Raw genomic sequence first — 27,434 nt, 5'->3', positions numbered from 1 at the left:
AAGAAATTACTATGAAAAACTCTAAGCCAATAAATTGGACAACCTGGGCAAAATGGACAAATTCTAAAAACATACAATCTTCTGAAACTGAATAAAGAAGCAGCAGAAAGCCTGAATAGAACAGTAATAGTGAGATGGAAGCAGTAATAAAAAACTCCAGACACACAAAAGTCCTGGACCAGAAGGCTTCACAGATGAATTTTACCAAACACTAAGGAAGAACTACCATATTTTTCAGACTATAAGATGCACATTTCCCTCCCCCAATAAATTTGGGAGGAGTAATGGTTGTTAATGCTGCTATTGAGTTCTACTTACATTTACACTGGTGAAATATTATATTATTTATGTTTTTAAATATTTTACCACATTTTTGGTTTCAAAAATTTTTTCCCCATTTTTCTCTTCTAAAACCTGGGTGCATCTTATGGTCTGAAAAATATGGTAATTCCTATCTTTCTCAAACTACTCCAAAAAATCCAAGAAGAGCCCTGGCTGGTGTAGCTCAGTGGTTGAATGCCTGTAAATTAAATGGATACTGGCTCGATTCCCAGTTAGGGCACATGCCTGGGTTGTGGGCCAGGTCCTCAGTGGGGAGCGCTCAAGAGGCAACCACACATTGATGTTTCTCTCCCTCTCTTTGTTCCTCCCTTCCCCTCTCTAAAAATAAATACAATTTTTAAAAAAAATCCACGAAAAGGGAAGACTCCCAAACTCTTTTTATGAGGCTGTATCATCCTAATTCCAAAACCAGGTAAAGACACAACAAAGAAAGAAAAACACAGACCAATATCACTGATGTATATAGATGCTAAAATCCTCAACAAAATATTGGCAAACCAGCAATACATTAAAAAGATCATACACCATTATCACGTGGGATTCCATCCCAGGGATGTAAGGATGGTACAATATTGGCAAATCAATAAATGTAATATATCACATAAATACAATGAAGGACAAAAACCACATGATCATATCAATGTGATCTACCCAAAGCAATCTATAGATTCAATACAATTCCTATTAAAGTATTCCATTGGTAAATGGCATATTTCACAGATCTAGAACAAATATTTCAAAAATATATATGGAACCAAAAAAAGATCCCAAATAGCCTCAGCAATCTTGAGAAAGAACAAAGTAACAGGGATCACCATAGCTGACATCAAACTATATTACAAGTCCACAGTAATCAAAACAGTCTGGTACTGGCATAAGAACAGACACATAGATCAATGGAACAGAAAAGAGAGCCCAGAAATAAACCCAAGTCTCTATAGTCAATATTTGACAAAGGGAGCATAAGTATACAATAGGGTAAAAATAGCCTCTTCAACAAATGGTATCAGAAGAACTGGAATGGTACATGCAAAAAAATAAAACTAGAGCACCAACTTACACCGTACACCAAAATAAACTCAAAATGGATAAAAGACCTAATATAAGTTATACCACTGTTAAAGTCCTAGAGGAAAACATAGGCAGAAAAATTTCAGATATCCTATATAGCAATTTTGCCGATATATCTCCAAAGGCAAGGGAAATAAAGGAAAAAAAATAAACAAATGGGAGTACATCGAATTAAAAAGCTTCTGCACAGCTAAAGAAACCATCATCAAAATGAAAAGGGAACCAACTGTATGGGAAAACATATTTGCCAATGATACCTCAGACAAGGGTTTGATGTCCAAAATACATAAAGAACTCATACGACTCAACACCAGGAACAAATAATCCAATTAAAAAGTGGGCAAAGGACCTGAACAGACACTTCTCCAAGGAGGACACACAGAGGGCCCAGAAACATGAAAGAATGCTCAGCATCACTAGCCATCAGAGAGATGCAAATTAAAACCAAAATGAGTTCTTACCTCACACCAGTCAGAATGGCCATCATTAATAAATCAACAAACAACAAGTGCTGGCAAGGATGTGGAGAAAAGGGAACCCTAGTGCACTGTTGGTAGGAATGCAGACTGGTGCAGCCACTATGGAAAACAGTATGGAATTTCCTCAAAAAAATAAAAAATGGAACTGCCTCTTGATCCAGTGTTTCCATTGCTGGGAATATACCCTAAGAACTGTGAAACACCAATTCAAAAGAACGTATGCACCCCTATGTTCTTAGCAGCACAATTTACAATAGCCAAGTGCTGGAAATAGCCTAAGTGCCCATCAGTAAATGAGTGGATCAAAAAACTGTGTACATTTTACACAATGGAATATTAAGTAGCAGAAAGAAAGAAGGAACTCCCACCTTTTGTGACAGCATGGATGGAACTGGAGAGCATTATGCTAAGTGAAATAAGCCAGTTGGTAAGAGACAAATGCCATATGATGTCACCTATAAGTGGAGCCTAATAAATAAAATAAACTAATGAACAAAATAGAACCACAGGAGTGGAAACATGGAACAGACTGACAGTGACCAGAGGGGAAGGGGGAGGTGGATCACGGTGGAAAGAAGGGGAAGGGACTACTCAAAGAACATGTATGAATGACCCATGGACATGAACAACAGTGTGGGAACTGACTGTGGGAGAGCAGGGTGGGCTGGGTGGAAGAGGGCAAAGGGGGAAAAATTGGGACAGCTGTAATAGAATAACAATAAAAATAATAAAAAAAAGTAATAGTAGCAAGACATAAACCCCAGAGCCATAAACAGACTGAGAGATTTGGTTACATATAACTCTGAAACCTTAATATGTTGTCTTGGCTACAGGACACATATTTATATGGTCTTAACCAACACAGGCTATGTCCACCAAAATCAGGAACACACGTGGAGTTGGGTCCTGGACTACATCTGTGTCCCTTTCCCTGGGAAATACTCCCACTCCTGTACCAAAGTCTCACTGCATCACTACTTCAAACGGTGGGAAGTGACACTAGAGTCTCCGTCGGTATGGGAATAGTTAGAGGAACCACGGTTATCTATACCATGAAACACAAGGCAGCACCTCTAACAAATGAATTAGGACTCCACATGCCAAGGTGGAAAGAAATCTAAGACATTTTTAGGAGAAAACAATAGTAAGTTGCAGAAAAATATGCATAATATGATATCACCTAGGTAAATGGGAAAACACAATATATTTGTAATTTACATATGCACATATGTAAATAAAAACTTTAGAAGGCTAGGTGGTATACTGTTAACAATGGTTACTTTTCAGGATAGGAGACTTTCACTTTCTCATTACATTTCTGTATCTTTCCAGTCCTTTGTTTTCAACTTTTACAATAAGGTGTCTATATATTACTTGTGACCGAACACTTTTTCCCCTGACTAATACCCATTCTATGGAAGTTTTAATAACAAGTAAAAGAAGTAGAAAATAAAAATACTTATAACTTCATAATCAAGAGTAAGCTTGTTTTTAATGTCTTGATATATTTTCTTCTAGTCCTTTTTCTATCACCTTTTACAGTTAAAACATTTTCTCTATATAATTTTTAATCTATTTAGCATTTATCATAAGCATTTAATCTAATATTAAAAACTCCTTGTACCCCTGGCTGGTGTGGCTTAGTGGATTGAGTGTGGGCCTATGAACCAAAGGGTGGCTGGTTTCGATTCTCAGTCAGGGCACATGCCTAGTTGCAGACCAGGTCCCCAGCAGGGGGTGCACAAGAGGCAACCACACACTGATGTTTCTCTCCCTCTCTTTCTCCTACCCTTCTCCCCATCTAACAATAAATAAAGAATACCTTTAAAAATAAATCAAACTCCTTGTAAACATTCTCAATGGTCAAACAATTTTTCATGATGCAGATGTACTATAATTTATTCTACATCCTCCTGTTTTAAGCACTTGATTATTTCTGGCTTTTCACTATAATAAAATTACAATGAACAGCCTGGTGCATAAAGTCATATTTATATGATTTCCTTTAGCTAAATGCCTAGAAATGAAATTACTGTGTCAAAGGGCATGAACATTTTAAAGTACTTAATGCTCATCCAGAAAATGCATTCCAGAAAAATGCTCATTTTCTACCCTGACTGGCATGACCCAGTTGGTTGAACATCCTCTCAGAAATCGAAAGGTCACCAGTTTGATTCCCAGTCAGGGCACATGCCTAGGTTGTGGGCCACATCCCTGGTTGGGGGGCATGCGAGAGGCAACTGATCGGTGTTTCTCTCCATATCTCCCTCCTATCCTCTCCCTAAAAATACATAAATTAAATAAATAAATATTTTTGAAAAAGCTTATTTCCCTAGATTAGGGGTACCAAATTAATTTTCACCCAGCCACATCTGCCTCACGGTTGCCTCCAAAGGGCTGAATGTAATTTTAGGGCTGTATAAATGTAACTACTCCTTAACAGTTAAGTGAGAGCTCGGGCTGCCACCTGGTAGAAACAAGGTGCCAGGCTGGATAAAACAAGGTGGAGGGTCAGATTCAGCCCGTGGGCCTTGTGTTTGTCACCTGTACCCTAGATCTCCACCAGCACTGAATATTCTCATTAAACAAATTTTGTTAATTGTAACTCCTGTCCCTGAGATCTCCAAGCCTGAGATTAGAACTAAGAGCCTTCAGTCAAAATGGTGGTGAACCCACTGGAAGAATATAATGAAAAGCAATTAGACTTCCGGCCAAGATGGAAGTGTAGGTAGACACACTGTGCCTCCTCGCACAACCAAAAGAAGGACAACAACAATTTAAAAGAAAAAAACAACCAGAACTGACAGAAAACTGAACTATGCGGAAGTCCAACAATCAAGGAGTTAAAGAAGACACATTCATCCAGACCAGTAGGAGGGGCAGAGTCGGGCAGTGGGGAAGAGAGGGCCTGCAGCAAAGTGGACCCAGCAAGGCAGCAGATTGTGGATGGGTGCCACACACAAGGCAGCTGGTGGACTGGGCAGTCCCACATTTGCGTGCAGATAAACCAGGCAAAACTGGGGAGTGAGACAGACAGCACGACCCAGGATCCCAAGCTCAGGGAAATAAAGTCTCAAAATACCAATTGAAAACACCTGTGGGGGTTGAGGAAGCAGCAGGAGAAACTCCCAGCCTCACAGGAGAGTTCCTTGGAGAGACCCACAGGGTCCTAGAATGTACATAAACCCACCCACAGGGGAATCAGCACCAGAAAGGCCCGATTTGCTTGTGGGAAACAGGCAAAGGGACTAGAATCTGGCAGAGAACGGTGCAAGCACTATCATTCCCTCTCTGACCCCTGCCCCACAGAGAGCATCACAACCCAGCAACTGGGTTGCCCCGCCCTGGTGAACACCTAAGGCTCCCCCACCCCACTACATAACAGGAGCATCAAGACAAAACAAATGGCCCAAATGAAAGAACAGATCAAAGCTCCAGAAAAAATACAACTAAGAGATGAAGAGCTAGCCAACCTATCAGGTGCACAGTTCAAAACATTGGTAATCAGGATGCTCACAGAATTGATTGAATTTGGCCACAAACCAAATGGAAAAAATGGAGGCTACACTAAGTGAAATAAAGAAAAATGTACAGGGAACCAAGAGTGATGGGAAGGAAACTGGGACTCAAATCAACGGTGTGGACCAGAAGGAAGAAAGAAATATCCAATCAGAAAAGAATGAAGAAACAAGAATTTTAAAAAAATGAGGACAGGCCTAGGAACCTCCAGGACATCTTTAAACATTCCAACATCCAAATTATAGGGGTACCAGAAGTAGAAGAAGAAGAGCAACAAGTGGGAAAGTTAATTGGAACAAATAATAAAGGAGAACTTCCCCAATCTGGCAAAGGAAATGGACTTCCAGGAAGTCCAGGAAGCTCAGAGAGTCCCAAAGAAGTTAGACCCAAGGAGGAACAAACCAAGGCACATCATAATTACATTACCCAACATTAAAGATAAGAGGAGAATCTTAAAAGCAGCAAGACAAAAGGAGAGAGTTACCTACAAAGGAGTGCCTATAAGACTGTCAGCTGATTTCTCTTTTTCTCAAAAGAGACCTTACAGGCAACAAGGGGCTGGAAAGAAGTACTCCAAGTCATGAAAGGCAAGGACCTACATCCCAGATTGCTCTATCCAGCAAAGCTTGCATTTAGAATGGAAGGGCAAATAAAGTCCTTCTCAGATAAGGTCAAGTTAAAGGAGTTCATCCTCACCAAGCCCTTATTTTATGAAATGTTAAAGGGACTTATCTAAGAAAAAGAAGATAAAGAACATGTACAGTAAAATGACAGCAAACTCACAACTATTAACAACTGAACCTATAAAAACAAAAACAAAAACAAAAACAAACTAAGCAAACAACGAGAACAGGAACAGAACCACAGAAATGGAGATCACATGGGGAGTCATCAACAGGGGAGTGGGAGAAGGAGAGAAGGGGAAAAGGTACAGAGAATAAGTAGCATAGATGGTAGATAGAAAATAGACAGGAGGATGTTAAGAATAGTATGGAAAATGTAGAAGCCAAAGAACTTATATGTATGACCCATGGACATGAACTAAAGTGGGGGAATGTGGGTGGGAGGGAGTGTGCAGGGTGGAGGGGAATGAAGAGGAGAAAATGGGACAACTGTAATAGCATAATCAATAAAATCTATTAAAAAGAAAAAATAATTAGTCTATGTGCTTTTCTATCCACCCATCTTTCCCCATCATTTAAAAAAAAAATGTTGTCCTTGAATACCCTCCCCCAGGGACTCCCTGACCTCTGGCTCCTTTGAGTCCTCTTCTGCTTCCCCTAAATGCCCCGCCCCCCAAACTGGAAAAGTTATCATCTTTTTTTGCTAGCACCCTCCTCAGGGCATCAACTTTTATTCTAACTTTGGCAGACTCTATTATAGAGGTCTTCACCTTTTCTGTACCTCAGACTCTGGCTATCTCAAAATAATGATTTTAAATACATAAAATAAAATACACAGACTTTGCAAATACACAGAATTGCAAAGGAGAACAATTAAGTTGATGTATAGTTATAAAAATATTTTTTAAACAAATGTGATATTACAATGTATGTACTCATTAATATATTGCATACCAAGCTCTAATGGCAGACTAAATAACTACCACAATGTCAAAGCAGTCATGAACACCTTACGTTGCTGACAAAGACAGGCACTACTGCCACTGCTGTGCTGTGTTGCCTACACTCATTATTGTAGAAGATGCTAATTTTGAATTAGGAGTCACTGAAAATAAAACTATAATTGTTTTTTCCATCCACACCCAGGGTTCTCCTGACTTCTAAATGTGGACACTAGGTTAAAGTCCCGTGCTCTTTTAGTAACTTGCTCTTCTTTTGATCTACGCCACAGATAACAAGAACTCTTATACTTCCCTTCAGAGTCTAGTAGAACACTCAAGTGTCCACATTAACACTAATAATGTTAATTTTTAACTTAAACATTCATTGGAAAACTTTTCTTTTTTGTTTAAATTGCTTTTTGTTGGCATACAATCTCATTCCCACTTTCAATAAACTCACTGGATAAGGTCAAGTTGCTATCCTATTTCTTGAGGACATACCTCATTAACTCAGAACCAGCCCTTGCCTTCCAGAGAAGGGGAGCTAAAGGCATGGTGTTTGTTTAGACTCATCTAGAACATAAGTAAGAAGATTTCAGGGCTCTGGAGACTCAATGAGACCCTTAAGGCTTCAACTGATCATCCCACTTGCCATCACAGCCCCTGGTTCAAACCAGGCTGCAGGAAGTTAATCAAATGCAGGAACTCTTAGAAATGCATGGGTCCAAGCCTCATTCCTGGAGTTTTGGATTCTAAAGACTTGAGATGGGATCTGACAACCCTCACCTTTCACAAACATCTCCAATGATTCCAACAGACAACCAGGTTTGGGGTTACCACTACAAGTACTAAAAAGCTCTTGATGGAATAAAAGCACACTTAAGATCTCAAGGAAGGAAACCCACAGATGTCCCACAAGATATCCTGCAGCCAAGTTGCTATTTTAATGTTTTAAAAATTTTTGCACAAGCATGTACTCATGAAGTATGTATAAAATACAAAAGTGGGGGAAATGGTGTATGCCTATGCTTTATGACATTATAGAACAACCACTATATTTTGTAAAGTGGTAGAGATTACAAAATGAAGCATACAAAATGCTTCCATTAACAGTTACATACAACATGTGTTTATTCATATAAAATTGCATATTGAAGTGTCTGGGAGGAAATATCTCATCTTTGTATGGTAAGATTTCAGGTGCCTAATTTTCTTTCTACATAATGGTATTTTCTAATTTTTCTATAATGATACATACACATACAATTGATTTTTTTTTAAATAGCAAGAAAGGGGTAATCTTTCTAGAAGAGAATATTCTTTGCTAGGATAGGATCTACCTGTAATTTCTACTTCTTCTAGCCTTGCTAGAAATTTCCCAGAAGCCTGGAAATAATTCTACCTTCGGCCAAGTTATCCTCCCCACCTTCCCCTAGGGCAGTGTGGTTTAGGAGCGAGGAACCACTCCGCCACCTGGTGGCTATGGCTAGGAATGCACCCCCCCATCGTAGTGCTGTAACAATGGAAAACCTGACCAATACATTGATAAATCTGAGAAAGAGATAAAGAGGTAGAAACCGAATATTCATAGCTGAGAGAAGGTGTTAGGCACAAATCAGATGCTTTTATCTAGAGGTAGAGAAGAGACACTGCCTGGGCAGAGAATGAACAGTTGTTCCAAAGACAGCTCCTGGGAGCACTAGCAGGACGTACAGTCAGATGAGACACAGCAGTTGTGGGAAGACAGCTTGTGGGGCAAGCAAAAGACAGGGTTCCAAATCAATGCAAAGAGGCGATGGCTGTCAGAGAACAAAAGCTGGAAATGGCTGAAATAGTAGAACAGGGCCTGGCAGAAGTACCCGCTGAGAATCCACAGATCACAAAGGAAGAGAAGTATGGTGGAGGAAGAATTTGAGCTATGCATGTATGGAGGGGTGGGGTGGGGAGAAGACAGATAAGGAGCAAAGGGAGAAGCAGTGATAGTAGGTAATAGGCAAAGAGGCTTTGGTAAGGAAAAGATACAGGGAAAATCTGTTAGAGAATGTCCAATAGATAGAATAATTGATGAAGAGGGAGAGATCAAGGATAATAACCATTATAATGGTAGTATCATTTATTAAGCACTTACTGCATACCAGACAGAGCCCTAGATGCTTCACATGTACTCTGGATTAACACATTTCATTGTCATACCAACTATGAGATACATATTAGGTCCGTTTTACAGATAAAGTTGAGGCATAGAGGTTAAGGAACTTGCCCATGGTCACTAAGTAGTTCTGGGCTGAGATCTGAACCCAGGCAATCTATGAGTGAGAACTTGTACTCACACAACCACTATTCTTCACACTGCCTGCCTTGGAGTGAGAAGAAACCTGGGGCATAATGTAGAAGGAACAAGAAGTCATAGGAGTGGCTGTTTGAAGGAAATCTGGAAGAATTGGTTAATTTTACTCAGTGATAGGAGCCAAGCACAACCAAAGACAGGAGGTATACTAAGTGACAGCAAAAGAACTTGATTACAGCCATATCAAATATATATTACGAAATAGGATACTGTGTGTAGAATCACTTAGCAATACTAGAACATTCTTTGCAAGTAAATGTAAAGTGTATTCAGGCATGTAAAAATACCTTCTTAGTCAAATATCTACTTTAAAACAAATCCTTCCTGTTTTGAGAATCAATGAGGTAGCAAAACAATTCCTCTGATTTCAATTTTCAAAAACATGTCCTCCCTGTAAACTTTTTGAAAGCCAAAAGCCAAACTTCTGTATGGTTTCCCTAGAGTCAAAGTACCTAGTGCATTTGGCAAGTTTCCCCTCAGAGAAAGGCATGTTGAGACCCCTCGATGGCTTGTTTTGTCCACATGTCGAGGAATCTTGTCCTTTCTCACACCAGCCTGCTTTCTGCAGATCTTCGGTTCCCAGGGCTCTCTCTGAACCCTTCTGGGCAGGATTCAAACTGGCAGTTTACTGGGTATCTGTGAAGATGGGACCTGCATTTAGGCAACATTCCATGATCCCACCCTTGAGTTTCTGCAGAAGTGGTGGGTGGATGCCATCCAGTTCAAGGGATGTATTTACATTTAGTTTGTTATTTATGCCTGGAATATCTCACAGCTTAGCACTGTTTCATTTCATAACTCTGTCTCCTACAAAAGATACTTTCAGAGTGGGAATCTCTCTAAGGTCGTCTTCAGTAAGATGAAAGCAAAGGATTCTGAGACTGGCTGCTACTTTGGTTTAGGATCATCAGCTGGTCCCAATGACTTGCCAGTTCCCGTTCTACGTAGTTAAAGGAATTTTGATTATTGGTCCCGGTAGTCCCCTCGAAATCACCTGAAGCACCTGAGGCCTTGTTGGCACCTACCCTGGCATCTTGGTGGGGTCCCCTGCTCTTCTGGCCCTTACAGATGCTGTCCCAAGGTGACTTTTTAGACTGTAGGGTGACCAGGCATTGGCTCAGGTCCCTGTTCTGATTTGGGCACACACTTTTCCTGGATACATTGTTACAGTCAAATAGTTACCAGGGTATCTGGGGGTTTCTTTATTCTGTACAAATCTTTTTCTTAACTATAAATTAGGGATTTATTATAAAATGCAAAATGTTAGTTTCTCATCATCAGTGATTCAAGAAAACAAGGCGATGAGTCCTAGGTGGGGCTAGGGACTGGAGCCAGCTCCAGAGAGGGCCAACAGGCACGTCTGCAACATCCAGCAGATGGCCATTCTCGAGGGCAGCTGCCACCTGCCTCTTATCCATAAGCTTCTTGTTCACTGCATGCTCAGAGACAATGGTCCCTGGATAATGTGCATCTAATACTGCATTTAATACTGGGGAAGCTTTTGCAGAAGCTTGACCTTGATGGGCCTTGATGATCTTGATAGACGGGCCAATTAGGGTGGCCATGCTGCAGTGAGGACAGTGGGTGTGAAGGCTTTGGCCACTGTGATCTCAGCTTGCTCACCAGAACTGGGCCTTGCTCTACTATATTCAGTTCTTTTGGTGTCAGTGGATGCTCTGGGTCATCGATGGAGCAAATCAGATCAAAGATCTTGTGCATGTGCCGATGCTGCCAGGGATTGGCTGGTCCTCTTCACCCATGGTCACAGCCACTCCCCCAGTGCTCAAAGATGAGCAGGTAAGCATTCTCCAGGAGGCTACCCCCACCCCACCACCACCCACCATAGCAGAACCCCTGGTATAAATTTCATGGGCAGTTTTCCTAAGTGCCCACAATTTGACATAGCTTGTGCTCTAAACGTGCACTGGGTTCTTGACTTTTGGAGGTATTTTCCTTCTCCCTCCCAGCCTCTCCTTTTGTTTGATTGTATTCTGTGGTGTTGCACTGACCAGAGGGTCTGCCATACTCATTCACAGAACTCACTCACCTTTACTGTCCTGGATTTGACATGGGGAAGTCTCCCCCAAAATCTGACTTCCACACCTGCTTCAATGGTGTGCTCTGGGTGTTAGGAATAAAGACATGTTTTCCAGTGACCTAATTCTGTGGACTCCCCACTCTCATTTAACATTCCAGGCTTAGCCTTGGCCAGAAGGCAGAAGCTGCAAGTCCACTCTGACTGCTGTGATTTTGTTATTGAACACTGGAGTGTACACCCCTGAGACTCAGCTGGATTCTGGGGTGGGACCAAGGCATCCCTCCTCATTCCATTTCCAAAAAGCTGGCAGTGCAGGTCGGGCCCAGACATCACAGGGCCAGGCTTTAGGCTAGGGCTGTTGATGTGACAAACGGAGGGGATAAAAGTTTCTCTGTTTTAGAATCAAGCTCAATTTCCTTCCCATGGTCTTCTCCATGGTCTTGTCCAGAGCAGCCAGCATTCGCCCCTCACCTCTTCTGACACTCCAGCCACACTGCCTTCTTTCTCTCTTTCCTCCCCAACACCTCAACCTCTTGCCCCTTCAGCGGTACAGGGCATTCCTCTGTCAGGCTGGCCACAGCTGCAATGTCCTCTCTTCTAGCTCACCATCAGAAAGCACCTAAAGAGTGTGTGCCTGGGGCAAGCACTGAGGTCTTGCTTTTGGTGCGGTCTTACATCTGAGTGGGGCCGGCTGGCCTCTCCAAACTCACAGGCTCAGCCTGGTTCCCTGGAGGGTCCCCTTTGCTTGCCTTCTCCTTTTAGGACCCACAACAGCCTTGACAGCCTTCTTGAGGCTCTCGGCTGGGGGAGAGGAGCCCCATGTCCTCTCTCAGCAGTGCACACACAACTGCACACGGAGGCCCTGCTGACTGTGAATTAAGGTGTTCATTCCAAGGTCAACATCACTCTATCTGACCACCACTAAAGCTCCCCTTTAGCCAGGAAGGCTGCCCACCATTACTGCTTGCACAGCCACCACCCCCACAGCCGATTAGCTCTGTGACTATCAGCCCTGAATCCTAATGGTCACACTTCGCCCTTCAGACCCCTAACTTGCTGATAATATCAAGATCCTCACTACCAAAATTCAAGTATTCAATATAATCATGTACTCTTCAGCTTTTCCCTGTGAAAAAGGAAGCTTTTATCCATTTTGACTTGGGTAATTTTTACAGGGTCCGCAGTCTGCTTGGTAGGTGGGTTTTACTGTTGTTGCATTTTCCTCCCCCATTCACTTCCCTCGCTACCTTTCAATGGTGGCCTCAGGACAAACTGGACCAGTGCCCTTCTATCACGCACTCTACTGCCAGCTTCAGAAAAGAACAAAAAACCCTTTAAAATGCAAATAACATATAGTAACTATACAAATGTTAATACAGCACCACCCCATCACAATGAGGAACACCCCCCGCCCCTGCCCTAGACGACTCATGTTCCTCCCCAGTCAACACTCCCCCCAACCACTGACCTGACCTGCGCCATTGGTTAGTGTCCTTGACCTTCACATATATGCTTTCCTAATATCTTATTTCCAAAGTAATCATGACATCTCTAAATATTTCTTAGTGGCAAAATACTGGCTTAACCAGGGCTCCTTGGAGAAGCAGCTGATTCCAAGGCTGGAACAAAGAAAATAACTAGATAAACCTGGAACACCCTGTGGTGCCAGCAAGGAAGGAAGCCTGTAAGTATTAATGGGGTCAAAAAGACTCAGAACCAACCTGAAGGAGCACCCAAGGCCCAAAGCTGGACAATCTGAAGAGCAGCATAAATAATGACAGTGTTGGGAAACCCATAAAGTAAAATAAATGCCCATGAATCCTATATCGATATAAACACTTGAATAAATAAGTGAGAGATAAGAAACAGCTCTTCCTTAGAGTAGACTGCCAATTAATAAATGTGGAAGGAATGATGAAAACAGAAAATCACTGTTAGGCAAACATCACAGTAATGACTGGTATAGGCAAGAACCATTAGCACAAGTTAAAATTACCAGTAAAAGAACGATGGGAAACCCGGTAACTACATAGTCTCAAAGTGTCTCACCAGAAGATACTTATTAATTACCAAGAGGAAAATAGTTAACTTTTCGGTGGGGAAGCCCAGTCAACCCAACTAAATCAGTGATTTTCAACCTTTTTCATCTCATGGCATATATAAACTAATTACTACAATACTAAGACACACCGAAAAATATATTTTGCCAATATGACCAAAAAAAAGGGTATAATTTTGATTCATTCACACCAGACAGCTATATGCCAAACAACCCTAAATTAAGAGACATTCTACAGCTTTTTTTTTTTTTTAGGAAGTCACAGTTGCATCTGCACCTTGGTGCCGTTCAGCCCACTCCTGTTCCTGGCTCACGGCTGTTCGCTCTTGTTGAGGAACAAGTCGGTCAGGAAGCCACGCCGCAGTCATGGCTTTTAAAGATAACAGAAAGACACCTGTGGAACCAGAGGTGGTGATTCACCGAATTAGAATTACTCTAACCATCAGGAACGTAAAGTCTTTGGAGAAGGTGTGTGCTGATTTGATCAGAGGCACAAAGGAAAAGAATCTCAAAGTGAAAGGACCAGTTCGAATGCCTACCAAGACACTGAGAATCACTACAAGAAAAACTCCCTGCGGAGAGGATTCTAAGACTTGGGATCAATTTCAGATGAGGATCCACAAGCGACTCATTGACTTGCACAGCCCTTCTGAGATTGTTGAGCAGATTACTTCCATCAGTATTGAGCCAGGAGTTGAGGTTGAAGTCACCATTGCAGATGCCTAAATCATTCTTTTTAATAAATTGACTATCAGTTTAAAAAAAAGAGACATTCTACAAAATAATTAATCAGTAATCTTCAGAATTTTTTTTTGAGAATTTTCTTTGTCATGAAACGTAAGGACAGCCTGAAGAACTATCCCAGATAAGGAACCTGGTCTAGGAAAAAACACTAACACAGAAACTGCTGAGATCCAAATAAGCCCTGCAGATTAACAGCATGTCATCAACGCACACCTGCTGGCTCACTGAGGCACTGTATGTAAGACATGATATTCAGTTGATAAGGGTGGGGTGTATGGGGACTCTGTACTACTTCTTTTTTAAGATTTATTTATTTTTAGAGAGACGGGAAGGGAGGGAGAAGGAGATGGAGAGAAACACCGATGTGTGAGAGATACATCGACTGGTTGTCTCTCGCACACCCCCAGCCGGGGACCTGGCCCTCAATCCAGGCATGTGCCCTGACCAGGAACTGAACCAGCGACCCTCTGGTTTGGAGGCTGACACTCAATCCACTGAGCCACACCAGTCAGGGCAGAATTCTGTACTATTTTTGCAACATTTTTGTAATTGTAAAATTATTTCAAAATAGAAAGTTAAGAGAGAGAGACAAACATACACAAACCCTTTCAAAAACCTGGTTTGAGTGGAATCCCTCCTCCCCCAGCCCTTCCTGAGCCTAATACTTGGTCTTTAGTGAGCAGGTGGCTCTAAAGCCCTCAGCTCTCTCAGGGCTGGGGCTGCGGTGGAGGACTTCACAGGCAGAGGCCCAGAGCTGCTGTCTGCTCCAGCAACTTGCACTAGTGCCCAGTCAGCTCAGGTGATTCTCAGAGCCCCTCCTTCCCACAGAGACACGTGCAGGGTGCTTTTGTGCGCCCTGGGTGGGAAAGCAGGAAAGGGCATCAGGATGTCACAGGTCCCCCTGGCAACAGAAGGAGAAAAACCCAGGGACCAGAATAGAAGAAGATCAAAAGGAGGACCTTGGAGGACTTCTTTTTCTATTTCAAAACCACCAAGTTTTGTTAAACATTTACTTTATGAGAAGAAATCCTGCTAGCAATAGCCAGTAAGAAGGTAGGAGTGGTGAGGGGGTAGGGGAAATCTTGGGAAGGGAAGGTGGGGAGAGGGATGGAGGGAGAAACAGGGAGAGAGTGAGGAGGAGCACAGTGCAGATCCCTGCCTGCCTATGAGCAGCTACCATGTAAGCATGGAGTCCGGGTCTCTACCCCTTATTCCCTGGGTGACCATGGCCTCATTACTTAATCCTACTGTGACTCAATTTCCCCCTATATCAAATGAGAGTAGTAATTATGGTCTACCTTGTGGACTGTTCAAGGATTAAATGAATTAACACAGGTAAGCATTTAGAACAGTTCCTGGTACATTAAAAATGCTAAGGATTATTTATTAGACTAGACCTTATGAAACAGCCAGTATTGACCATTTTGACCCATAAAAACAATCTCATAAAATGTAAACCTAACATCATCACTATTCTGTGACACCAGCCCAAGATGAGGGACACAAGTGCCAAGGCCTCCTCTACCATGCAAGAGGGTTGGCCCAGCTGTGCTGAAGTTCTCATTTCCAGCAGCCCGTGGCCCAGAAGACCAGACCGTTCTGCCCCTCTAGCACCTGTGCACAGATATGCCTCAGGTTCCCGTGCTCGGGGGGTCTCAGGAAGGAAGCCTGTTTAATGTGACCCTCTTGTCAAGTTTTGGTCCCTGCTCCCAGGCAACTGCTTGGCCAGAGGGAAGCAAGTGCCCATCCTGGGGGTTCTGGGCACAACTGGAGCACTGCCCTTTGCCCCTGCACCCTCTGATACCTCCTCTCCAGCCTCATTTGTTCATCCACCTTCACAGTTTCACCCAGGATTAGCCAAGCATGGTTCACTCAGGTAAGTTAAAAAGCACTCAGACTTGGGTTCCTTAACTCTGTCTTCACTTCACTGCTTCCAGACTCAGGAGTGTACTGCAGGGAGCCCTCACTGTTTTGAGGGCTATATGCACAGTACACCATTCTAACCAAGCCCAGTGTATTAATGTGATAATCTTCACAATAGCCCTAGGAGGCAGGTACTCTTAACCCCATTTTACAGGTAAGAAAAGTGAGGTATCAAGAGCCCCTTTACTTCTTAAGTTTGTACATCTAGAAAAGCAACAAAACTAGGACTTGACCCCAAGCAGACCAGCTCAGAGACTGTGGCTTAATACTGTTCTGTTATGCATAGTCCTTCAACTTTAGGAGGAAGGTCGCTGCTTCTTGGAACGCCCCACTGGCTCCCCTCACAGCTGGCTCCCCTTCTTGCTGGTTAAGGGTGATAAAGGCTGGTCTGCTGAAACTGCCTCAACTTAACTTTTGCTCTGCAGCAACTTCACCTGGTTTTCCTTCAAGTCACTGCAGCTTTTAGCCCTAAAACTTCTCTCCCCCAGGCTAGGCCTCTTTGCTCTCTTGGATACCTGTATTCATTTGCAGAGCTTCCTTTGCAGTGATTTGATTATAGGAGGCCCTTTCTCTGCAGGTCCCAGGCCTGCATCTCACCATCTGACACAATGCTCTTGCGCCCCGTGCCACACTTCTGTCTCCTAAAGGACACCTCCTGTCTATCCTAACACAGCCCAAGCCACAGTTGTGTTATTCACAGAAATTACAGGACTGTGGGGATGGGAGGAGCTTTGGGGATTATCCGATTTCATCGCCTCTTCTATTTTGTCTAAAAGAAAGAGGTGAGACTCCTCTCCAAGCAGAACTGCAGTGTTATACACAACAGCAGACAAAAAGCTCCATTGTTATTCTGTGGATTATTGTAGAAACATCTAAAATCTATCAGATAATCGAACAGGCTATCCAGAAAGAACAGCTCTATGTCTAACACAGTTGTAAAGTCAGACTGGTATCCTGTGCTCTGTCAACACTGTGAATCACTAAAAGCCATTCCAGGAATCCCCTCTCCATCCCTGAGCTAATCTGGGCAGCACTTTTATCACATATGACAAGGCCCTCTGAGCCTGGCTCATGATAACTAAATTAAATCCCATGCTCTCCGTATCCTGCTCCACTTCAACCACATTATCAAAATTGATAGCTCACCCCAGCACACAGCCGTTGCGGCCCCTTGTGCTCATTTATCCTGGGACGTCACATGCTGCTTGTTGCAGAAGCCGTGGCTCTTTATCAGCTGCCTGCAGCCTTGGCACCACAGCCAGCATCTACTCAGAGGCTCGCTCTTTCCTTTTTCTTCTAAAGCCCTCACTTGGGCAGGTCGGGTCCTGTCTTTCCATCTATCTGCTGAACAGGTTTCTGCCCACCTAACACTAATTATGAGTGGTCCTCTTTGGGGATCACATAGAGAGGCTGCTGTTCTTGAGGGACACTTATGTTATTAATTAGACCTTAGGAAGACACTCAGCCTTCTCTGGCTTTCTTCCCCCTGCTTTCAAATAAAAAAAAAAAATAGATGCCCACTTGGAAAAAACCACCCTTAGTTCAGAAATGTACAATCAGAAAACAAAAGCTCACTAACACCCCCAGAGATAATGACTGTGAACAGCCTGCAGGCCTTTCTCTCTGCAGACTACAGAGCCTGGCATCTTCTCCTCAGACCCATTTCCATTTCCCTGTCCCAGCCTCCGGGAGCAGCTGCCTGGCATTCCACCACCTAACACGCGCCATTCATCCCCTGAGGCTTCCAGGATGCTGCACTCGAAGGTCATCCCCCTGCTCCCTCTGCTCCGACTATCTCTTCTGCCTGGTCCTCGTCTCTCCTCTGCACTCACTTCCTTAGGGATCTCATCCACTATCTTAGCTTTAAGGAGCAATAGTTAAAGGCTCCTAAACATATATGTCCAGTCCAGACCTCTTTCAACTTCAGACTCCTGAGATTTATCTGTCTACCCTACCTCTCTATCTGGATGTCTAATGGTAGTTAAAATTCAACAAGCCCAAAACTGGACTCCAGATTTTCCTCTGTGAACCTGCTCCTCCTGCAGCCTTCTCATAAACTGTGAAGTCACCCTGACTCATCTCTTTCTGTTATGCTTTACACCCAAATCAGAAGGACTTCCTCTTGGCTCTGCTTACAAAATATATCAAGATCTAGCCAGTAGTCACACCTCTACTGCAACATCCAGGTTCAAAGCCACTCTCCTGTCTCACCTGGAGGACTACAGTAGTTCCTGGGTGGTCCCCCTGATTTCACACTTGCCCACCCCAGAGAAGCGAGTGATCCTTTAAAAATATCAGATAGTGTCCCTCCTCTGTTCAAGACACTGTTTAACAAAGCCCCCCTTCTACTCAGAGAAAAGGTCAAAGTACTTCTAGTGGTCCCCAACGTCCTCTGTGAGTTTTCTGGCCTGACCTCTCCCGACTCTCACCTGGAGCCACTCTGCTCCAGGACACACTGGGCCCCCATCCTGCTTCCCTAAACAGCAGGAGCTCTGCTGCTTTAACGCCTTTGCTCTGGCTGGTCCCTCTGCCTGGCCTCTTCCCCAGATGACCATGTGGTTGGCTCCTTCCCCTTCCCCAAGCCCTTTGCTCAAATGTCACCTCGGTGACCCTACTGTGATCACTTCATTTGAAATTGCAACCTACCCCTTCCCTACCACCTAATAATCCCTTTATCCTGCTCTACATTAGAAATATGTTCTTATCACCCTGCCACATTCTTTTTAATTTACTATACTTTTGCTTATTATAAATCTCTTTCCAACTATTCAACGGTATGTAAGCTCTATGAGAACAGAGATGTTTGTTTTACTCTCAAATATATCCTAGGCCTTCAACAGTGCCTAGCATGTAGCACTGAAAAACATGCTTGTCAGTGAATGAGAGGTCTCTCAGGGCTGCCCAGCAGGAATGCAGCAGCCTGTCAGGCACTAAGACCCTTTCACACCGAAGAGCTCTGGCCTCCTAGGACTGCCTGCCAACTGAGAGTGGCAACCTTTTCTGAACACCCCTTCTCCTTCCCTCTTCCAAGCCAGGGACCTGCTGTGGCACCTTCTGTCTGTTCAGTCCACCAATCAGACAGCTCCCATTCTGCTGCCCAGCTCCAGTCCAGGCTGAGCTCCTGTCCACTCACCTGGAAGTCCTCCTCATCCAAGATTTCTTTTCTCCACTTGATCAGGAAAGCTGCACACACGTAGAGATGGAAGTGGGAGAACCCTTCTGGTTCAGACTGGGAAAGCAAAGAACAGAGTTAGGTCTCCAAGCCCTGACCAGCAGCTGGCTCTAGTCCTCTTGGGTCCAATCCATTTGCAAGATGGGAATGCGGCACAGCAGCCCTTTCATAGCAGGGCAAACAGAGGTCGAGGAAGACTGAGCAGAGGCCTTGCCCCTGAGGCCAAGGCAGACACAGATGCAGAAAGGAGGCAGGGGAACTTCAAGCAGCTACACTCCCCACCAGGGCAGGGAGTGGGCACCCTAGGGACAGCCTTGCAAGTGGAGGACAGGGAACTCTTCATACCTGGTACGTGTCCCACAGGCGGATGGTGCAGCGAAGGGGAAGCTCCCGCATGAGCAGGTTGTTCATCCAACGAAAGGCAAACTGTAGGTATTCAACCTCGTACCTCCTGAAGTGATTATGTACCTGCTCTGAAACAGGAAGTGTCACTGGCACCGGGAGCACAACCTGGGGGATCAGGCCCTGAAAAAGTCACATGAGCCAAAAAGGCAGTTTCCATTTCTTCCCCTCTAACCCCAGGAAGCCAGACGGAGGGGGCCGCACCAGCACTGACTGTCCCGCATGTTTGATTCCCCCACGTCACAGCAACACTGCACACAGAACTACTTTCGCATCACGGAGTCATGGTCTTGGTGTCTCTTCCTTCGCAGGGCTGCTCCAGCCACAAACCAGAGACATAAGGTTCCCTTGGCTGCCTGATCTTATTACTCATCAGAGAAGGAGCCAGAATGGGAAAGAACACAGGGTCACCTTGGCCACCCTCCTGCCAGTGAGGATTTCCTCCTCAGCAGCCCCCACAGATGGCAGCCGGTAGGGGCTTAAACCCTGCCAGCTGAAAGAGGTTCACCGACTCCACTCAAGGGCAGCCTCTCCCACCAAAGTATTAAGTGATTCACCAGAAAAGCGTTTCACCGTGTTCAACAGAAACCATCTCCCCTAACTCCCACCCCTTGGTGTTTGTGTACCATTCTAGAAAAACTCCAAATCAAACCTGACCCCTGTTCTACAAGACAGTCCTTCAAATAATACTTAATAGAATTTTTTTGACTTTTAATAGAATTTTTTACATCACTATCCTCCTCAGTTCCCAATCTATAAATGGGGATAATCGCTCATACCTTGGAGGGTTTGAGAGAAGATAAAATGACAAAATAAAAGTACTTACAACAGCACCTGGCATGTGGTAAATACTTAATACAATTTTGAAGGAGTAATTATTAACACGGTTTACTTCTGGTGGGTAGAATTTAAGAAAGGGGGGAGAATTTTTACTTTTTATTTTGTGTTTTCTGAACTGTTTAAATTTCTGTAGTAAGTATTACTTCTATAATTCAAAGGATAAAGGTATATATACTTCAAGCTCCACTTTCCTAAGCACTAGGCCTTTTTTACCAGGCACGAGTGAGGGCAGAGAAAACCAGGCGAGGGCGGCCAGCGGCAGGAACCGCAGCCTCGGCCCGACAGCCGGCTCAGCAGCCACCTCTGGTGGCAGGCGCCCAGCGCCAGAATCCAGGTGGGGGACACAGAGACAGGGCCCTGCCCTGCCCTGGGGCTAACAGCTGGTCAGAGTGATAAGAGAGAAACATGCCACATATTATGTAGAGAAAACAACGGAAAATAAGCAAATGAACACGGAAGACTGAAATCCTAAGTCATAAAAAGAAGCTTAAGTGAGAGGAACAAATTGGGGGAGGTTTTCATGGGAAAAAAACCTGGGGAAGAAGAGAGAAAGATACACAATTCTGTGTGGGACGGAAGGCAATGCTTCGGCAAAGCAGAAAGCCCCTGACTGGGAAAGCCAGGAAACGAGATTTAGTAGTTGGTGTAGTAACTGGCGAAGTCCTGAGGAAGCTTTACAGCTTCACTGGTGCTGCTGCTGCTGCCACGTAACAGACCTCACTGTTTGGTTCTATGTGTTCTTGATAAAACCTAACTCTGACTTCTCTCCCCGGGCCTCAGTTTCTTCGTCATTCACTAGCAGGCTTCCTGAGTTGCCTTTTTTAAAAAATTAATTATGCCTTGTTGATTATGCTATTGCAGTTGTCCTGAGCAACCCCCCACCCCCCTCCACCCAGCACCCCTCACTCCCTCAGGCAATCTTCATTGTTCATGTCCATGGATCATGTGTGTGAGCTCTTTGGCTCTGAGCTGCCTTTTAATTCTAACGTCCCATGATTCTAAGCCACAGCTAAGGAATTACTATAAGGCTCCTGTTACTCAAAGACATTCTGCTTCAGGAAAAGCCACCCAAACAGGTCACAGTAGCTATGGGAGGTCCTACTGGGGTATCAGCCAGACTTGAGGACCTTGTGTCAAGCCCAGGAGTCCTGAGTTTTATCACCACATGAAGACAAGGTCAGACTACAGAAGGGGAATTCAACCAGAACAATGCTCAAGAAAGATGCTGTCATGTGATAGAAGGTTGGAAGAGGAAAGGTTTAGAGCAGGCAATGGCTGGCCCAGAGCAGTGGCTAGGGAAATGGAGCAGGGAGGGTGAATTTGAGGAGAGATGCTGAAGGAGAATTGATAGAACTTGGTGACAGAAAACTAAGCAGATAAAAGAATTTGAAATAACAGCTGAGTTCTTACCTCAACTTCCTGTTGCAATTTGAAAGGATGCTGGTGCCACCAACAGCACAGAGTAAATCAGAAAGGGTCACAGCTGGGAGGAGGGCTGAGGGGGGCACCCATAGAATCACCCGCTTGCATTGGAATCATACTGTGCTATGGGTAGAGAACTCCCAGTCCTCTGAACCTACCATCAATCCGGCTGACAAGCTCTTCCAGCGCCTTGACCTTCTTCTGGATCCCTGGTTGTGCAAAGGTGTAGTTATCCTGACAATGAAACAGAGCCCAGAATAAACAGGGACTCAGAACAGTCATGCTACCACTCCTCAAGTTCACAGAAACATGTTTAAAAACACCAGCTGTTTTTCCAAAGCCAGTGCCAGTATTTGGTGGAACGAAGGAATCTCCAGAACACCCGAGTGTGGGGAAGCCTAACAGAGCAAAGCTGTCCTCGGCAAAGGCGAATGACACGGCCCTGGTGCACAGTGGAAGGAAGGAATATGCTCTGATGTCAAAGCCAGGGCAACATGGACACTGTCTGAGACTCCAGGGGACGCTAGACCATTGCTTTTTGAAAACTTTAAGCTAATGAAAGAGGTAAAGATGGATGGATAACAAGGGGAGGTGCCATGCCAGGTGAGGTGGGGGTGGGGGGGTGTCTGATGCAGAAGAGCAGTAAGGAACCCAAAAGGCCCACAGGAAGCCCGGTGAACCCAGGTGACCCACACGGGCAGAACCTGCTCACCTGGATGCCATCCAGCAGTTTGCTCATGCACCAAAAGCTGTCGGCTTCAATGCTTCGCAGCATGTCCTGAGACAAATTGGTCACATCGAAGTTCTCCACATCCTCTTCTGTAAAAGAAAAGGTGAAGAAGGTCCAGAGGTCTTCTCTGGACAATGGAGAAAGACAGAGTCTAGTATCTTCACTGGGGCCCTTTGGGCAAGGACAGAGCCAGGCTAACCTGATGCCGAGGACAGGGCCTGCCCTCCTCCCCTTGGCAGGTGGGCAAGTGAAACCCAGGGGAGTTCTTGATGATCTCATTACAACACTGAACAGGCCATTCCTCACACCAAGTCTGCTGGGTCCAAAATATCTTTCTCTTCCCCTGCATTTGTTCATTCCATTTTAGAAAAAGACACTTCAGGCCTCATGTTCAATGAGCTATACACCCAGGCCCCTGAACAAGGTCTGGAAAAATTATTTGACTTCAGAAATTCAGTGAGCTGTGTAGCATACTCATATGTAGTGAGAGCAACTGGGATCAAATAGCCCCCATAGCTCATTTTTAAAGGCAGGATCCCCCAATTCTGAGTAGGCAGACCCAAGGCCTCCCCACTCAGAAGTGATGAGTGTGAGAAGGAAGGCAGCCCAAACCTGTGGTAGCTACTAATTTTATTTTCAATGAGTTGGTAGTTCTCAGGATGGGCTGTGTAAAACATAATCCTAGAGGATACTCAAGAAAAAAGGGGTTCCACAGACAAACATGGTTGAGAAATGCCACATTATATATCCTCACCTTGGAGATTCACAAAGGGCATAGCCAACAAAAATATTTGAGAAGCTGTAAGAAATTCTCCATTGAGTAAATACGCTTAGGGTAAGGGGGGGAGAGAGAGAGAGGGAGAGAAACATTGATGTGAGACAGGAACATCTATCGGTCGCCTCTTGCACACACCCTGACGGGGGACTGAACACACAACCCAGGCATGTGCCCAGACTGGGAACTGAACCAGCGACCTTTCGCTTTGTGGGATGACGCCCAACCCACTGAGCCACACCAGTTAGGACATGGGACCTCTTTTAAAAAGGACCATCTATTAGCTCTCACGGAAATTACTTGGTGTGGACCAAGTAATAGGAGTGAGAAGTCATCTGTCTGGTCTGAGACCCCAGTGGGGAGAATATAAGGAGTCCTCAAGACACTTGGAGAAGGAAGGCCATGTGGTGTTTCCGTCCTGCTGCAGAGAAGCAGATGTACTAAGAAAGGCTCTCCTTGCCCGACAAGACAGGCCATCCCAACCCACAGGCTCCTGTATGTCTGTCAGAGGCCACACAAGGAAACATTTAGGCCCTTGAGTTCTGCACCAAAGGTGGCTTCTCTCCCAAGACCCATATGCCCTGTTTTGAAAACAAGAAATTTACTGCAGTCCCTGGTGCTGCAGACAGACACAGGCATCCAACAAAATGTATTCAGAATCCAGCCCTTTCATTTATGAGAATTATTATCAAGACCTACAACTGAACCTCCTTGAGATAACATGTAATAACAACTCTCAGATTTTCCTCTTGTATAAATAACATTTTTAAATGGACATCAAGGGCTGTAAAAACCCTTTTAGGGAAGGGGGGATGTTTTATTAGAAAAGCTATGACCCTGGAAACAACCTAGAAGTCCAGCTTGAAGTACAGACACAAGTAAATACATGTTAATACATGTAAAATGCTACCAACGGGGCCTGGCACACAGTAGGTACAATATAGTTCTAGATGTAGTTTATTAGGAATTTGTAACATGGGAAAGTATATCACTGTGTGAAGGGAAAAAACAAGGTTCACAATTATTCGCGGTACAGTCTCAGCTACTGTATGTATGTGTGTTTACATAAGCGCAGTGGAAAGATGAAATATATCATAAGGTTTAGATATAAACCTGGGCTTGTTCCTCAAGTGGTAGGGATAAAGGATTTTTATTCTCTCTAAGCTTTATTAGACTTTTCAAAATTTCTACAATAAGCATAATTTTTATAGTCAGGGGGAAAATGTAATTATTTTAGATAAAAAGCTATAATTGACAACACCTGCCTTTTATCACGCACAAAAAAGAATAAAGCAGTTTTTCTAAAACACAAAGCTTGCAGAAACTAAGACTTCAGATAATATATAAAGGTCCATTTGAGAAACTACATTGAGGGGAAAAAAAAACCTTTCTAGAAATATCATCTTTCTTTTTTCCTAACTTAAACACTTACTATGTAGTGTTTTCTAGGGGGTGGCCATATATGTACTATTAATTTAGTTAAGTGATAGTAAGCTGTAATACCCATCCAGCTCAGAACTTTCTTTTTCTTCTTGCTTGGTCCTTTCTTCTAAGGTCCTTGCGTGTGGCTGTACATATCTGTAGTCCACTGCCCCAGGGTACTCACCTGCCCCCCCAATTCACATATCTGTTTCACAGGCACAGATCCCCAGGTGCCTCCAAACATGCCTCGAGAAAACTTTCCTTTCCTCCAGTACAAGAACTGCTCTGGGTCACAGGTACTGCCAGGTCCAGGCTCACGGCAGTGCTTGAGGAAATAATGCCATTTCCTTTCTAGCGAGCATAGCTGCTCACACGAACCAACGGAGATGCTCCCTCTTCTGACAAGGAAACAGCCTTGTCAGAAAAAAGTGAAACCCACGAGGCAGTCTCAGAGCCAAAACCACTCCCACCACTCACTCTCGTGCCCAGAGGAAGCTCCAGGGCTCCACAATCACTTGAAGGGTCTTTTCCACCGTAGGCATTCTACAGTTCCAGAACATTGTAGTGGAAATGTCACTGCAAATGGAAACCACATGTAGCAGAGTAACAAAGAGCTTGGGTCCCCGAGAACAACAGGGGACACAGCTGCCATATGAGACCTGGCAACCTACGGCTTTTTGTCAGACACAATAGCATGTGATTAAAAGAACAGACTCTGGAGCCAGACTGTGTAGCTCAAATCCTGACTCCCTCAATCACTAGCTATGTGGCTTTGGGCAAATCACTCTACCTTCTGAGCCTCAATTCCTCATCTGTTAAAGTGGTGATTTCCAACCAGTGTCATAGGATAGGATATGGGTTAAACAAGTTAATATATAAAAATGCTAACAGTGCTTGGCACAAAATAAGCATCATGCAAATATCAGCTAGTATTATTGTTATTAAATGAGGAATAATAAACTCCTGTCCTGTTTCAGCCCATTTTTTAAATTAAATGTACTGTGATGACATTGGTTAATAAGATTAGATAGGTTGCAAATGTACATTTCTATGATACATGATATGTATATTGCATTGTGTGCCCACCCCACAAAGTCAAATCTTCCATCACCATATATTTGACCCCCTTTACCCTTTACTGCCTCCCATCACCATTCCCTCCGGTAACCACCACACTGTTCTCTGTGCTTGAGTTTTTGTTTGCTTTTCTTGCTTGTTGACTGGTTGCTTTCAGAGCCTCAGTTATTTTGGATCCCTGCTATTTGCAGCCAAACCTAACATAATTCCAGAACATACCTTAAAAATTTTTAAAGTTTCCATTTCCACCATTTGGTCTTACGGAGAAGATTTAACAATGTGGGGACTTAAGTTGGTAAGATGCCACTCTCAGCAATTGTGCCAACTTCAGACATTCAGCTGCCTGTCCAGGGAGGAGGAGACCAAGAGACAAGATGCCAAGCCCTCTTAGGGGGCATCTATTTGGGGGCTCTTTTTTCCCTATGTTCTGCCCTAGTGCCAGGCCTGTCCTTGCTGTCACAGTTAAGGGAACAGTTTACCAGTACTTCAGATTGGGGAGAGAGTTTAGTTCTAGTGTTCTGCCTGATGAGAGGACAAAATTCACACATTTAGTAAAAACACTGTGAGCTGAGTGCCCCAGCAGAAAGCAGCAGAGATAGGGAGGCCCAAATGCTCTGTGAAGGGCTTCATTCATCATAAACAGTCTGTTCAGAAGGATCATTAAATGTCCCACTTGAGAAAATTCAACATATAATTGAGCTGGGATGGGAAGCCATGCCAGGAACATAGTCTCGAATGAGGACATTGTCCCTTCAGTTGTCCCTACAGACATGCAGCAGCCAAGGATTCCGGCTGGAGGGAAAGGTTTTAAGGGATATTTTATGGCTATTTTAGGAGGCAAAGCATCTAAAAAGAGAAAATCCAAAGCTCCTTATAAAAATAAAATTGCCTACTCTGGGTTTGACAGAAACATGCCCATTCATAAGCTGATAAAATGTCCTTGAGTCGTGGCTCATGTCAACTGTTTATTTTTTTTGGAGAACTGCAAGTCCTGGGCCTAAAATCAGCCTCACATGTGCCTGAAGAACTCCTCCACGGCTTAGGGCTTTGCTTAAACTGACAAGAGTTACTTGTCCATTCATTGCTCGTGACATTTCCCAGATTTGCTGGGTCAGAAAGACAGCCTGACCGAAGGCATGACAGGGTTCCAGGCACCAGATTGCAGATGGCTGTCTCTTATCCAAAGCCTCTGGCTTATTTGGTTCCTGTCTTTTTCTTTCTTTTAAGTAAACTCATAAGAATACCTTATATATTTTCTGATCACTAAAGTAAACTAATTGAGAAAAGGAAAATACAATTTTTTCAGCCACACATCTAAAGAACCTCATAAAACAGAAACTTAAATTTTTCATCCAAAACAGTTTTTTAAGAAAAGCATTGAGGAATTCATCTAATTGCCTGTATGTAATAGTTGAGTGGTTCAAGTGCCATAAAAATATATTGTTGGAAATTATTCACTTAGTACTTGGCAGTACTAGGCAGGTACTTGATGGCAGCAGCTGAGACAA

At 43.9% G+C, this 27,434-nt stretch overlaps 2 protein-coding genes and 1 pseudogene across 2 annotated transcripts in view; 1 reads left to right on the top strand and 2 right to left on the bottom strand.

The window, feature by feature from the left end:
* TBC1D22B (TBC1 domain family member 22B) overlaps positions 1–27,434 on the bottom strand; it is an 87,108-nt gene that overhangs the window by 5,687 nt on the left and 53,987 nt on the right. The window contains exons 9-12 of the mRNA XM_028509093.2: positions 22,635–22,741; positions 22,081–22,156; positions 19,604–19,731; positions 19,220–19,315 (exon numbers count right to left, since the gene is read on the bottom strand). Of these exons, the coding sequence (XP_028364894.1) occupies positions 19,220–19,315; positions 19,604–19,731; positions 22,081–22,156; positions 22,635–22,741 (407 nt within the window). The remainder of the gene's footprint in view (positions 1–19,219; positions 19,316–19,603; positions 19,732–22,080; positions 22,157–22,634; positions 22,742–27,434) is intronic.
* LOC118500181 lies at positions 6,548–12,290 on the bottom strand (annotated as a pseudogene).
* LOC114494184 (40S ribosomal protein S20-like) lies at positions 13,666–14,176 on the top strand. Its single transcript, XM_036024049.1, has one exon. It carries the CDS (start codon positions 13,786–13,788, stop codon positions 14,143–14,145), a length of 360 nt encoding a protein of 119 aa, XP_035879942.1. The 5' UTR covers positions 13,666–13,785; the 3' UTR covers positions 14,146–14,176.

This window comes from Phyllostomus discolor, chromosome 4, assembly GCF_004126475.2.
Source record: "Phyllostomus discolor isolate MPI-MPIP mPhyDis1 chromosome 4, mPhyDis1.pri.v3, whole genome shotgun sequence".
In the NCBI taxonomy this organism is placed as follows: Eukaryota; Metazoa; Chordata; class Mammalia; order Chiroptera; family Phyllostomidae; genus Phyllostomus; species Phyllostomus discolor.
Note: the sequence above shows the minus strand (reverse complement) of the source record. Positions and strands in the feature narration are given on the sequence as shown.